We start from the raw sequence: 14,560 nt of genomic DNA on the forward strand, positions 1-14,560 counted from the left end.
AAGAAATTTGCAATGTTATTATAAAGTACCATATAGCAAGGTTTTGAGCTGATTATTTGGATTTTCGAGAAAGGTTGTGTTTTTTTTTGTCATCATTTCTTTAGCTAAAATGATCCAACGTAGTCCACCTGTTACGTTCAGACAATCTTTTTCAGTTGAGTTTATGAAGTCTCATGATATCAAATCTTCTATGCATCTTAATGCTGCAAGAGTTTGAGCCATTGCTCCTCCATGCCTTATGGGTTGAACAAGTTTCATTTGACAAATAGCGCAATAGTTTACAATGTAGTGTTTGATCTATTATGAGATATTTTACTTGTTGTATTAATGCATAGATGAGTGTCATAGAATTGATGATCATATTCATTAGAGTTTGGATTATAGGTAATTAGTCATAGTGTTTGTTTTGAAAGTGGATTAAAGGGAATTCCAAGAAGTGCTAGAAGCCAAAACAAAAAAAAAATCATTTTTCAGCATTCAGCATGTGCTTTGCTTTTTCTCCTTTTTAGTTCTTTTCTTTATTATTTTTCAACTGGAGATGACTGGAAATTTTGTATTATACTGTAAATGCGTTATACAAACTTTGCGTTTGGAAAAAGAGGCACTTTATTGTGACAAAATGCTGTTCTTTAGCTGTAAGGGGTTGTTGGTTGCATGAGTTTGTTACAAAGGGTTATTTATAGCATGGCAGTGGGATAGGAATGATAAAACCACCGGTGTGGTGTTGTTTTGATCTTAGTTTATTAATGTTATTTTACCCTTTTTGTTGATGTTTTGTTTCCTTTTTTTGGATTTGTAAAAAAAAAAGAATAAGAGGACTTATAGCCTTAAATACACCACTTGAAGTTTTGCTGAATAGTTGTGAAAAACTCTTGTTTCAGCACTGTGTAAAATAAATGGCTTTTACAAAGCGGACTGAGTCAAAGTTGTTTCATCATGTCGCTGAAGGGCCTGGATCCAGGCATCCACATATTTGCACTGTCAAGTAGCCTAGGCTAACACTGAATGTGGTAGGCTATTGGTTGGTGTGGGGGTAGCCATTAAATGAATGAGGTTGCCATATTAAAACTGAATGAATACTATTTCTTAAGGGGATCCCGGATCCCCACTACAAGTCATTAGTATTATGCATAGTAGCTATTATCATTTCACGTCAAGGACCCCCAGATAGATCCACATTAGACCAGGGACCCCCATTTGAGAAGATTTTGTTTCAAGGAACCCAATCTGAGAGCTGTGGTTAGATTAAATTTCGGTTCCCAATGGGTCAGATAAACATGAAACAGAATTCATAGATTTCATAAGAATTCATAGATTTCATAGATTTAATTTCATACAGAAGTGGTCTTTACCTCCAATTTTGAGAACACAATCTTGCACCAAGCAGCTCTTTATATCAATTAAATATTGATTTTTAGAAGTGGTTTGCATTTCCAGTTACCGCTCAACAGATTTGGGTGGAAGAAGATTGTGAGAGTAAGGTGGACCAATTCTAAAGGTTGAAATTGTATTTTAATGAGAGCTATTCGCTGTCTCGGATACATGCCGAATTGAAGAGTTTACCCTAAAAATTGGTTAAAGGTGCTCATTCTTGCTTATGATGTTTATGTGTCTGCCGATAATTAAGACAACATAAACATTTTTTATGAATTGGCGTGACGTTATCTTTAGTCCCCACTTTGGAAATGACTGTAACAGAGTGTGAGGCATGAATTTGTCCGCTAGGGGGAGTGTTGCCTTGGAGAGAGAGGGTGTGTGCGTTCCCGCAGCAACAGGGAAGATGGCAGCTCTCACATCTCTCACCCAGGTAAAGATGCAGCATTTTACTACGATACACTTCAACTTTAAGCAAGGTGAAGTCGTAGCATGACACACTATGTGTCATTCATGACATTGCTTTTTAATTTAATTTTGAACATGATATCTGCTCCCTTTGAAATGCACCTAGAAATAAGACAGTCAGCTGGTCGGACGAGGCCTTATTGCATTACCGTTAGGTAGCGGGCTGGTAGCGATAGCTAGCGTTAGCTAGCTGTTGTCTGATAAATTGTTGCAATAGGTTAGCTATTTACCTACGGCACAGCATTCAAGTAATTTCCTATTTACGAGTTTCAAGATAATGGACACATTATATAATGTAGGGACAGGCTGGCCTGCGCACGCAAATTTGACAAAGCATGAGACTGGGCAACGTTAGGTGCTTTAAGCTAGCTAACCTTAGCTAGCCTAGCCCTGATGACAAGCAGTGTGGTGAGGATGGAGAGGAACGCCTGTGAGGCTAGATAGCAGGCTACAGGCTAACCTCAACTAACCTGGGCTGAGCTTTGATGAATGACGCTGTTGTGAGCTGGCCGAGCTGGCTTGCCAGCTTGCCAGCTTGTTCCATTCAGCTGCCTATAACGTTACAGCTGTACTGCTTGCTAACGTTAACTAAGGCTGATCAATACTTGTAAGCATGTACAGACCAGAGCATCTTTTGCCTGCTGCGGGTGAGGTTTTAACGCAACCCAATCATATAAGATGGCAGTACAGTGCCCTTTATGTGCTTTTATCTTGTGTCACCGAACTGATAAATATATCCTAGTTTAGGGACAGCTAGACAGAGCAGCAGAGCCCTTCATGGCACTAATGTAACAAGATATTCCCAAGCATTGGTTTGTGATGGCTTTTTTATTGATCCTAACTACTACTGTTGGTGTGCTCTTTCATGAAAATCTCAGTGGTCAGAAATGCAGCAGAGATGCAATGAATGAGGCCAGATCTGGTCTTTAAGGACTTGATATTTCAGCTGGTTAAGTTTGGCTGTGGCTAATAAGTCAGAATTCCTTTGAAAATGCTGAATACATTGCTAGTCATTTTCACATGTTATCAGCTAGTCACTGAATGAGACATACCTGTGTGGAGAAATGCATGGGGTTGATGTGTTGTCTAATAACAGTCCTCTCTCCCATAGTTGTCAAGTGGGAACCCTGTATATGAGAACTTTTACAGACAGGTAAGATGATAATCGAAAGCATAGTGTTTCTACACTGTACAAGAAACTGTAATAACAGTATAATAAACTTGATGTATAGGCCTATAACAGTTTTATGAAATCAGTTATGTCAACTTTGCTTATTTACCCTACCTTGTTTTGAGAGGAGAGTTCAGTATGAAGGAAAAAACAAGAGATATAAAGATGCTATGGTGTACTTCAGACTGTGACTGTGTGTGTGTGTGTGTGTGTGTGTGTGTGTGTGTGTGTTCCAAGGTGGATCCTGGGAATACAGGGAGAGTAGGACCGACAGAAGCTGCCTTGTTCTTAAAGAAGTCTGGACTCCCTGACATCACATTGGGAAAGGTGAATATTGGCTAAAGTTATACTGCACTGTATGTTTTCTGTTTAGTGGCTGCTAGATTGAAGGTTACCAAAGAAATGGTCATGATGTTTCCAGCCAAAATCCTGGGATTTGTAATAATTAGGGGGACTGACAGTGACTTTAACCCTGTGCAGATCGGCCATGTCTGTAATTTGTGAAGTAAACATGCACAAATTACCCCCTCTATTTTGAAGGCAGAGGTCCCCTGATAATACTAATCCTGTGCGAATCGAACTGTAATTTCAGCTGTAATTTGGTTTTGGCGTGCAATTTCTTTGTCTTCTTCTAGACGTGCAGTTTCTATCTTCCTCGTGTCATGGAAAATGGAGGCAGCTGTGGAATCTATAGAGGAAGTGCAGTCACTTTCAGTGCAGAGCGTCATGTTAGGAAGTGCGTAGCGTTTCGCCCTTAATCGCTGGTACAGTCTCAAAGGGCTTCACAGTGGCCAGGTTATGAATCCGTAAATGGAAAGAAAGACAACTAGAGACACCCCTCCATCACTGGAGATCTGCGTTGCATCCTATTACACTAACGAACAAACAGATTTGGTGACAAGATCATTGAGGATTTCACACACATTCTCTCCCGACTTGGTAAAGAAGCAGAAGAAGGGGATTGAATATAGTCCTACCATTGTCTGTCTGTGAATTTGATAAAGACACTGTAAAACAATAAATATTGACCAACGGGAAATGGTTAAAGCTGAGATGCTCCATTAGCAAAGGCAGTAATCTGACTTCTTACTCACACACACACAGACACAGATACTCCCAGGGGAATTTGACAGGAAAGCGAAGGGATGACGGTCTATATGGTGTCTCTTTGCTTGGAAGCGATGACATCATGCTTCTCCCGTCTTGGCTCCGCTCACCGTTCTATTAATGTAATTGGGAACAGGCATTTTCAGTGTTAGTGTATTACTTTTGGCTGCCAGGATTTTCCTTGTGTGTGTGTGTGTGTGTGTGTTTTTTTTTTTAAGAGGCTTACCTGGTGACATCATGAGTGCAGCGGGTCTGATGTGGTTTTGGCTGTTGTGAAGCATAACGATGACATTCTGAAGCCAGCATTAGGATATTGGATCGCATTCAGCATAATCAAGGCAAAGACAATACTGGAACTGGTCAGGCTTGAACCAGGTCCACCAGTTGATCAGACCACTAGGCCTCCACCCGGCTGCCCCACAATTGCCATTGTTGCCGTACAGTGCTTGTTAATCCTGCTGTTTGTGTTTCAGATCTGGGATTTGGCCGACCCCGATGGCAAAGGCTATCTGGACAAACAGGTAGGGAATAGATCACTCCCCGAGCTTAACCAGGGTATGACCAATAGCTGGATTACTCTATGCGTGTGTGTGTGTGTGTGTTTTATGCATGTTAATTAGCTCAGCGAGTGGGAATAGGAGAGGCTCGGTGGGCGACACTGACTCTGGATCTGTCTCTCAGGGGTTTTATGTAGCTCTGCGGCTGGTGGCCTGCGCTCAGAGCGGACAGGAGGTCAGTCTGTCCAGCCTCAACCTCACAGTCCCTCCCCCCAAGTTTGTGAGTATGGTTCATATAATCCACATATTATTTGTCCATATAAACTTAAAGGTGTAGTCACGACGATTTTTGCAGGAGATCGATCCGTACGCGGAATTCACAGCAAACCTGCAGACATTTTCCACTCATTACCAGTGTAAACAAGCCGTTTACATCCTTTTTCAGCACGCACGCTATCGCACACTGTAGGTCTTTGTAGCAAAGGCTCAGTCTGTCAGTATGAGAGAAGAAAAGTCTTCTGACAGCCAGGCTTGTCTCTTTGTTTGCAGAAGGACACCAGCAGTCCGTCTCTAAGCAGCACAGTTTCCGCCTCCATCGAGCCACACTGGGCTGTCAGGGTGAGCGGAAACACACACACACACACACACACACACACACACCCACGCACACAAACAAACACACACACACACACACACTTACATGCACAGGCAGTAGAATAAGCCTGTCACTGCAGAAATGTTTTAGATTCATTCAGCGAGTTAAAGGGGAATACCACAATCTCCAAAGTCCTATGTGTGACTGTACAGAATTACGTTTATTTCTGAGCCAGCGATGGCATTGACTTGGTAGAATGTAAACAACAATTTAAAAATGTCATTACAAAGTGACAATAATGTAATTTGGATGGAGAGCTTATGAAATTGTGATGGGCAAGCCATCTCGTTTGTGATTACTACAGCAGAATAAAATGGAGCTAATATTACGATTCATTTTTCTGCCCTACGATACGTATTGTCACATTTTTGTATTGCAATATATAGAATTTTGATAAATAGTCCCATCCGTAGTAAAAGGAGATTTTATTTGATTTGTGCATTCAAAGTGTTTTACTTTTATAACAAATACAAGTTTGTTTCTCTTCAGTGTTTACATACATTACCTATGCAAACATTTACAGTCTCAAAACACAATTTACTTCAATCCAGTCAATCAAAAGATAAACAAAGCCAGTGGGGCAGGGGACCCAATGCAACAATTACAGACTAGGCCTTTTAGATGACTTGTGTGTGTGTATTCCTTTCTAGCCTGAGGAAAAGAGTAAATTTGATGGGATATTTGAAAGCCTGGCTCCAGTCAACGGACTGCTGTCAGGAGAAAAGGTCAAACCAGTCCTAATCAACTCCAAGCTACCTCTGGACATCCTTGGGAAGGTATTGATTTTTTTTGTTGTTGTTGTTATTCCTTAAAGCGTTTGTACATGTTTGTTGGTTCCAAGGTCTCAGAGTAAAGTACATCAGCCTGAACCGAATCACCCAAGCACATAAGCACATTTTTTTGCACACGCATTTTGATAAATAGTCCCAGTCTGTTTACCGAAACGTTTTTAATTTCCCCGTAAATATGAAGCAGCAACAATGACACTCTGCCTGGGGGGATTCTTGCTCACATACTGTAGATTTTTGCTGGCAGTATCCATAAATGAAACAACTGTTTGATTCCAGTGATGTGTCTGTAACACCTCCTTTTAGCAAATGATTTCTAATGTGGATGTGAAGTAAAACTCCATATGGTTTATCGTGAACAATATGTTAAGAAATCTTGAGGCTGTTGCTTACAGGATAACAGCATCTTTTAGAATGACATCATTCTATTCTGAACGCCCTGAATACATTGTTGTTGTGACTTTATCCTCATAGAAACATCATTTTTATCCTCATAGAAACATCATTTGTTTCCCTTCTGTAGGTTTGGGACCTCAGTGACATAGATAAAGATGGACATCTGGACAGAGACGAGTTTGCAGTGGTGAGTGTCGTTTTATACATCATTGTCATACATTTATTAATTCCCCCATCATTATTTGTCCGAAATACAAGATGCCAGCGTGCCTATTTTTAGCGGCCCATAAATACCCATAAACACCAGGATCTCTCCCCCCTCCCCACCCCCTAAGGCCATGCACCTGGTGTACCGGGCCCTGGAGAAGGAGCCGGTGCCCGCCCTCCTGCCCTCCTCCCTCATCCCCCCGTCGAAGAGGAAGAAGAGCCTGGGCTCGGTGCCCGGCGCGGCGCCCGGCCTGCCCGCCAGCCCGCCGCCGCCCAAGGACTCGCTGCGCTCCACGCCCTCCCACGGCAGCATGAACTCGCTCAACAGCACCGGGAGCCTGTCGCCCAAACACACGCTCAAGTCTGCACAGGTGAGGTGCATTATTGATATGGATTGCACAAAAGGGGGACAAATTTAGGCCAAAACCTGATTTTAATATGATTTTAATTTCCACTGTATCTGTATTTTACTACCAAATGCCAAAGCGTGCAGATAATGTTTTTATTTTTGAAGCTGAAATGCACCCAAACAGATCAGGTTTTGCAGATTTGGCTCTGAATTGAAAAAAATAATCTCTCTCTCTCTCTCTCTCTCTTTCCCTCTGTCTCTCTCAGCATTCGGTGAACTGGGTGGTCCCGGTGTCGGAACGCGGTCGCTATGACGACATCTTCCTGAAGACGGACGCTGACCTGGACGGCTTCGTGAGCGGACAGGAAGTCAAGGACATCTTCATGCACTCCGGGCTTCCTCAGAACCTCCTCGCCCACATATGGTACGGTGAACTTCAGCTCGGGTCTTTAAAGGCCTGCTGTGTTTTCAGCTTGCACTCCCTCTATTGCAAAAGACAGACACATAGTTAAGTGTGTTGACAGGTTGACAGGCTCACTGTCTCTCTGCCTGCTTCAGCCGGTGACTGCATCCCTCTCCTTCAGCGATTGTTATTCCCAGCCTTGTCCTGTCTGACAGTACGGTCACTGTGTTGTGTGTGTGTGTGTGTGTGCGTGCGCTCTCCCCCCCATCCAGGGCTCTGGCAGACACCAGACAGATAGGCAAGCTGACGCGGGAGCAGTTTGCCCTCGCCATGCACTTCATCCAGCAGAAAGTCAGCAAGGGCATCGACCCGCCGCAAGCCCTCACCGCCGACATGATCCCCCCGTCCGAGAGGGGCACCCCCGTGCCGGTAGGTCACGCAAACACACACACACACACACAGGCATAAGGACGCACAGTACACACACGAAAACAATGCCCGTGTAAAAGCATTTTTAACTTAAATGGTGTGCGTGTTATATAGTGGTAATGCATTAGCTGGGTTTCCATTCAAGTATTTCCATGCAAATTTTGATGTATAAAGAACAATAACAACTTGCCCAATGCAAATCTGTTTTTTCAAGACTCAGTTGTTTCTTGTGGATATTCTTTGACATTCTGGAAGCCATTTTATTCGCTTCACTACAGCTAATGGAAATGCATCTAATTCACATTTTCTGTTTTTTGCGACATTTCAAAAGTTTCCATGAAATTTGCTTCACAGTTAGATGGAATATTAGCTATTATGTTGCCGTGTTTTGACAAGTTTCCTGTTTGTCCAGAGCATGTCGGGCTACATGACCCCAGTGGGATCAGAGATGGCCGCTCTGTCCGAGATGAGACGGGTGAGTCAGCGCCTCTTCTTCTTCTCCCCTTCTCTCCGCTTCTCTCCTTCCTCCAGCTCTTTGCATGTTAGGGCAAATTCATAAAGATGTGGTTTTGTCTGCGGGAAACGAAAGCTTTGCAACTTCTTTTTGGGCAGTTCGAGTTTTGTGCACACTTTTTTCTGGCCAAGTCAGGTAGTCAGTGAAGTTATTTTCCGCAAATAATGTCTGTCTGTCTCATTAAAGGTTGTATTATTGTGAAAACTTAACTCGTAAAATCTCCCGCTCGTTTTGATCAAGAGCCACTTTGTCCACTCAGAGTACTATCTTTGACTACTCTTCAACATCTGCGGGGATTTTGTTTTTTCTGGATAAATAGTACTGGAAATATACAGTACTGTGCAAAAGTCTTAGGCACCTTAGATTTTTTATATACATTTCTTAGAAGTCTTCGATGTTTATTTGTTTTCTGCATTAGTGTGTCAGTAGACTACTGTTTATTGTAAATTTTTGATATTCAGAAACTTTTCATTTAATTAGTTTTGAAAGCATCTTCGCTTTATGGATTTCATTCACTTATGCCTAAGACTTTTGCACAGTACTGTATAACTACCAAAAGGTAGGAGTTTTTGGTCACAATTCACAACCCTGTCTGACATGGATTATGGCTGATATTTGCACTTTTACTATGTGTTGTTTTTAGTTAACTAAGTGTAGCTTGCAAAACCACAAATGCACTGTCAGACTGTAGAATTTGTCCTTTTTTGTACCTTTTTCCCTTTGCTTGTAGAAAAGCCAACTGTAACTGTTTTTTGTGACTGGCAACTTCAAACCTACCACGCACATCTATGCAAGTCTGTTCATTCAACTGTGTGAAGGAAAGGTTCCCCTTTTTGTTGAGCTGCACCAATTTGCCAGTGAATAGACAAATGTGCAGCTGCCCAGTTTGCACATTGTGTGGACTTCTTGATAATTCACTTCACCAAGAAAAGAAAATTGAAAAGTTGAAGAGAGTAGGACAGGGTGTTTTTTTTCTATTAAGGCTTTAAATGGAAATATGAATCTCTCCCTCCGTGGACAGGTGGTGTGTTTTGTGAGGTTACACATAAGAGTACGAGGGTGGGAAATCAACACCAGGTAGTGGCAAGGGCTGAACAATATGGTGGTGGTGGGAGGGTGGGAGGGTGTGTGTGTGTGTGTGTGTGGGAGGTGGGGGGGGCGGGAGGGCACAGATGCTGCTTTCACGACTGGCAGCAACATCTAAATCAGCCGTTTAAAAAAGTACTATCCTCCACTTTGGCAGCTTGATTTTACCAGACACTCACTGCCCACTCTTGTTCTTCTTCTTGCCCTAACTCTTCTGCTGCTGATGTTTCTACCTCAACCCCCACCCCACCCCTCTCTCTACTCTCTCAGGCTATAATGTTCAAGCTGTGGGTAGGTAACACAGACTTCAGTTAACCCGCAAATGCTTTCAGCGGCTGGCTAGGCAGGCAGAATAGTGGAAAGCATTTGTGAGACAGCTCTCTCCTTTTCAATGCAGTGCAGTTCAGTTGGTTGCAGTGACAGTATCTCAACCTCCTCAGTTCTTTGCTGATCAAGGGAAGGTTCAAGATGTTTGGAAGCCAGTTGTATTGGTCAGTATTGTTTTTGCTTTTGAGAAAGTGGTTGCAGCCTTCTATTAGGATTTGTTCGCAGTGCTGGTGTAAATCAATGGGGACTGAAATTATTGCAAAGTTAAAGTTGCATGAAAAACATTCCATTTACTTCCATAAAGTGTAACGGTACTCTGATTAAAGGTCCAGTGCAATGAGATTTCTCAATTTCATGGTATAATCTAACAAAGGTCATGTTAATGTAAAGTTACCCAAATTATTATAACTGTCAGCATTGTGGAAATTTGAAAAACTCTCCCTCTGGTTGTCAACAGAATCAAACAGATTTAGAATTCCGGCCTACTGTCTGGTGTAAATGATGTCACCTACACCCAGGTTTTAACGAATGCTCTGATTGGTCGACAGTATGCATAGTTAATGAGGTGCCCCGTAGTCTGTCAGACAGTAGCCAGCCAGCTACTTGCCAAACTAGCCAAACTCTCTGTGCCTCCATTGTTGCTGGGTGTCAAAGTTCCAACACTGGATATTTGTTCCCCAAAGAACAATACTGGCTGCAGTGGAAGCTCCGGCTCTCACTCAGTCCAACAAGCTCTGTACCACCTAACCATGAAAAACAGAAAAATGATGCTCATTCTGTTAGAAATCAACATCAAACCTTTCCTGACTGAGTTGAAATCATTGCACTGGATCTTTAAATAATGGAACTGCTTGTAAAGGATTGTTTTTTGAGAGAAATGGTTTCAGTCTCCATTGATTTGCACTAGCAAAGCCAACAAATACTACCAGGTGACTACTGGCAGTTTCTCAAAAACGCCCACATGAAAACCTTTTGAATGTCCCAAGAGGATGCCTGGTTATTAATCGATACGACAGGCTTCTACAAAATCCTGCACCTTTCCTTTTACCAATTATGGCAGTGGTGGTGACCCTCCCCAGACGTTGGTGACTGACCCAGCCCCCCACCCGCCGCTCCAATCCTCTGTGGTGCCCCTCACACCGACCGATGGTTTCTCTCCTGTCCTCTCTTTGCCTTTCTTTCTCTCTCTCCTTCCTTTTTGCCCGGTCTAGCTTCGCTTGGTTGGTGTCATCTCATCATCTCACTCACGCCACATCAAATGAGATTTACTGTCCTTGTCTTTCTTTTGTCTTCCCCTCTTTCTCTCTCCGTCTTGCCTTATGTCTCTTCGTAACTCTTTGTCTTTTCTCCCTCTTTCTCTCTCTCTCTCTCTATCCATCCGTGTCTCTCCCTCTCTACAGGACAGCTCCAGTTCAGTGGGTTCGGGAGAGTTCACAGGCATCAAGGAGTTGGATGACATCAGCCAGGAGATCGCCCAGCTGCAGAGGTAACAAACAATACCAGCGGTAACGCTTCAATAACGTCACAGTAGTGACAGCACATAGCCTGCCTGTTTTACTTTCATCTATTGTTTAAAGCTGCAGTTTGGAAGATCCTTTTTCATGTTACATATCATGTAGCAACAATGTAGGCAACAGCAGATGTGTTTCATACTTACAAGCCACAGCTTTAATTTGAGTGTAATTTTCGTTTCACAGTTCGTTGCTCTTATTCAATACTATTCACACAACGATTTGTTTGGTGATGTTTTATGTCAAAGTTCTTTCACTTTAGCAGAACTTGTCATTTGTCAACCTCCAACAGTATCCTGTGCACACTAGCAGCCAATCACTGTGGTTGTCAGAATCGAGCATATGATTATCTAAGGTCATGTGGTATTATTTTATGCTAATTAAGGCAACATTAATCTGTGTTAACAAGGATTCATAGTACTGAGTATATAGTATACATAGTAGTATAGTAGGCTGCTGTTTTTGAAATTGGGTAGCAAGGTATTTTTTCAGTACGGGCACATCGTGCAACACTACTAGGTTTTCAAAACAAAAATCAGAAAGTGATGCTGACTACAGGTCCCCAGATTATTCAATTCTGGTGGTTGACCATTCATGAACACATATACAGGTATGTTCATTGCAAAATCAAATATGTTCTGCCAAAGTGAAATATCAGTTGACACGAAGTATCATTGTGCTTGATGAGTCATTTGAGTGCTTCTGTGTTTATTTTGTCCCTTTTTATGTTCACCATTATCATCATGACCTTGTATACTAGTGAACGCTTCCCCTTTATATTATGCTTTGTTTGCCCAGCTGAGTCTTCTTTCTCGCTATCTGAAGGAAAAATATGGACACCAAGATGTCATGTGAAACATTTTTTGTATCTACTCTTTTCACATGGCTTCTGAGTAAGTTCCAGTTGTGTCTTTTCCTTGCATTGGGGTTTCCTTTTTCCTTTTTCATTGTTAAGGCGCACATTTGCAAATATGCAAAACTCTGGGGCATAGCAAATGAATTGCTTTAAAATCTCACAAAAATAACTTTTATTTGATTTGAATTTACAAACCATTGGAGAAAATCTCAAGGCACACCTGGACTCACTCCATAATGGTGGCTTGGTGCCACTGCTATATGCACTCAGTGTACAACACAATGGGAGCACCTTCTTAATAATGAGTTACCTCCCACAATCCATGTCTCAGTTGTCCTTTAACCAGCATACTCCTCTTCAACCACATCTCCTCTTCATAATTAAAGTGGATTTAACAGGTGATATCAGTGAGGGATCATAGCTTTCACCTAAATCCACCTGGTTGGTCTATTTCATGGAAAGAAATGGTGTTCCTAATGCGTTGTACACTGGTTGCACAACACAACAGTTCCTAAGGCATATTCTCATTCCTAACTTGAAGCAAACCAAAGCTATGCAGCTCAAACCCAAGCCTGTAAACCATTACTCTTCCTCGGCTTGACTGTCGCAGTTTAGACAGATGGGTTAGAACATTAGTTGATAGATTAGTGATAAAATGCACACTTAAAAAGGAAAATTGAAATATCAAATGTGGATGAGTCCTTTGCTACTCATCTTGGCTTTACCTCATCGTACTGCCTCCCTTCTTCCGTTCATCCATCCACCCACCCAGCCAGCCATCCACTCTTCCTTTAATGTGTGTATTTTATCAATTTTTTGTTTGTTCACCACTTACTCTCCATGCTGCGTCAGCACTCTTGCTTTTACCCAGTGGAATACTCTCAGGTAAACAGCATCCACTCTTCCTTTAATGTGTGTATTTTATCAATTTTTTGTTTGTTCACCACTTACTCTCCATGCTGCGTCAGCACTCTTGCTTTTACCCAGTGGAATACTCTCAGGTAAACAGACCGGCTACTGAATATCCACGGGCTGGCACTCTGTCAAACGTACAATCACACACCGATATACAGTACGGTCACAGAATGACAGGAGAAAAACAATACCGACTTCAGTTTAACTATGTCACTCTCCAGTACTGACAGTGTCCAGTTCTGCTGTAAAGGCCCTAGAGCGACCTTGGATATCAAAAGGCTTCACACTCTTTCAAATTTTTATTACCTAAAGTCATGAAATCAAGCTCTAGATACCATAATATTTTGGGAAATAATGCACTCTGCAACAAAAAGCTGAAGTTAAAGAAGAATGTAATCTTTCAAGGTGACTACGTCCCAAAGAATGGCTGAAAAAAAAACCAGATCAGTATCCTGCAGTGAGCAAATAAATCAATCCTATGGAAAATCTGTGGACTGATTTGATAGGAATGTGCACAGGAGGAAGACAATTCCTGAATCCAGATGAGCTAAATTGGTAGACTCATCCATAGACTTACTGCTGGTGCTTCTGCTCACCAGTAATTAAAGCGTGTGCACACTTACACAGCCAAGGTGTTTTCGTTTTCTGTTTTTAAGAAGTCCTTTCAGAGGTCCTGGATGTTGGGCATTCCCCATCAGCCCATTAACACAGCATACTAGTTATGGTTACAAATTGCTAATCATGTATTGGCGGAAATCCCAGATCCAGATTATCATCCACACCAACTGATCCTTGGGCCAAGGGCTGTCTGGTTACAGTCCACCAAATTTCAGCCAAATCCATTTGTAACATTTTGAAATGCCTTGCTAACAGACAGGTGTGAAAACATAACCTCTTTCCAACTTTGTTGGCGGAGGTCATAAAAATGAAAAAAACAGATTTAATGGGTTTTCATTTCAGGCCTCAAGATGATAAAAACTAGAACATTTGAAAGAGTGTGTAGACTTTTGATATCCACTGTTTGTGTGTGGCAACCTGCTCCACTCCAAGGACAGGTACTGAAAACTAGCTAACATTAGCTGAAGACTTCAATACAACACAAAAGGGGCAGCTGTATGCAGAAATACACATATAAACACTACTATATTTTTTCTTTTTTTTTCTTTTTCATGTCATTGTAGATTTGATAGAATCCCAGTCCGATGTCTTGTTATTATGATGTGTTGATGTGTGTGCAGAGGAGCTGCTTTAGACACAGCAAGGGGGATGGGGGATGATGCGTTGTTATTTCTGTAACCGTAAGTGTGTGTATGTGTGTGTCTGTGTGTGTGTGTGTGTGTGTCTGCACCCATGTGTGCATATGTCCATGTGTGTTCATGCCTGCGTGTGTCAGGGAGAAGTACACACTGGAGCAGGACATCAGGGAGACGGAGGAGGCCATCAGACATAAGACTGCAGAGGTGCAGGTGAGGACAGCTTTTACTTCATTAGGTTCACACCCATCCCC

The 14,560-nt window shown here is 42.2% G+C and overlaps 1 protein-coding gene across 1 annotated transcript in view; it reads left to right on the forward strand.

Moving 5' to 3' along the window:
* The first annotated feature begins 1,780 nt into the window (after window positions 1–1,780).
* The window catches only part of eps15l1a (epidermal growth factor receptor pathway substrate 15-like 1a), a 36,343-nt gene continuing 23,563 nt past the window's right edge, over window positions 1,781–14,560 (forward strand). Inside the window, exons 1-13 of the mRNA XM_071519044.1 lie at window positions 1,781–1,807; window positions 2,954–2,995; window positions 3,251–3,340; window positions 4,594–4,641; window positions 4,802–4,897; window positions 5,167–5,235; window positions 5,923–6,048; window positions 6,584–6,643; window positions 6,792–7,034; window positions 7,279–7,436; window positions 7,688–7,844; window positions 11,172–11,257; window positions 14,447–14,519. Coding sequence (XP_071375145.1) covers window positions 1,781–1,807; window positions 2,954–2,995; window positions 3,251–3,340; window positions 4,594–4,641; window positions 4,802–4,897; window positions 5,167–5,235; window positions 5,923–6,048; window positions 6,584–6,643; window positions 6,792–7,034; window positions 7,279–7,436; window positions 7,688–7,844; window positions 11,172–11,257; window positions 14,447–14,519 — 1,275 coding nt within the window. The remainder of the gene's footprint in view (window positions 1,808–2,953; window positions 2,996–3,250; window positions 3,341–4,593; window positions 4,642–4,801; window positions 4,898–5,166; window positions 5,236–5,922; window positions 6,049–6,583; window positions 6,644–6,791; window positions 7,035–7,278; window positions 7,437–7,687; window positions 7,845–11,171; window positions 11,258–14,446; window positions 14,520–14,560) is intronic.

Source organism: Centroberyx affinis, unplaced genomic scaffold, assembly GCF_046629955.1.
Source record: "Centroberyx affinis isolate AG114_WGS23_722 - 3 ecotype Tasmania unplaced genomic scaffold, CSIRO-AGI_Caff_v1 ptg000652l_1, whole genome shotgun sequence".
Lineage (NCBI taxonomy): Eukaryota > Metazoa > Chordata > Actinopteri > Beryciformes > Berycidae > Centroberyx > Centroberyx affinis.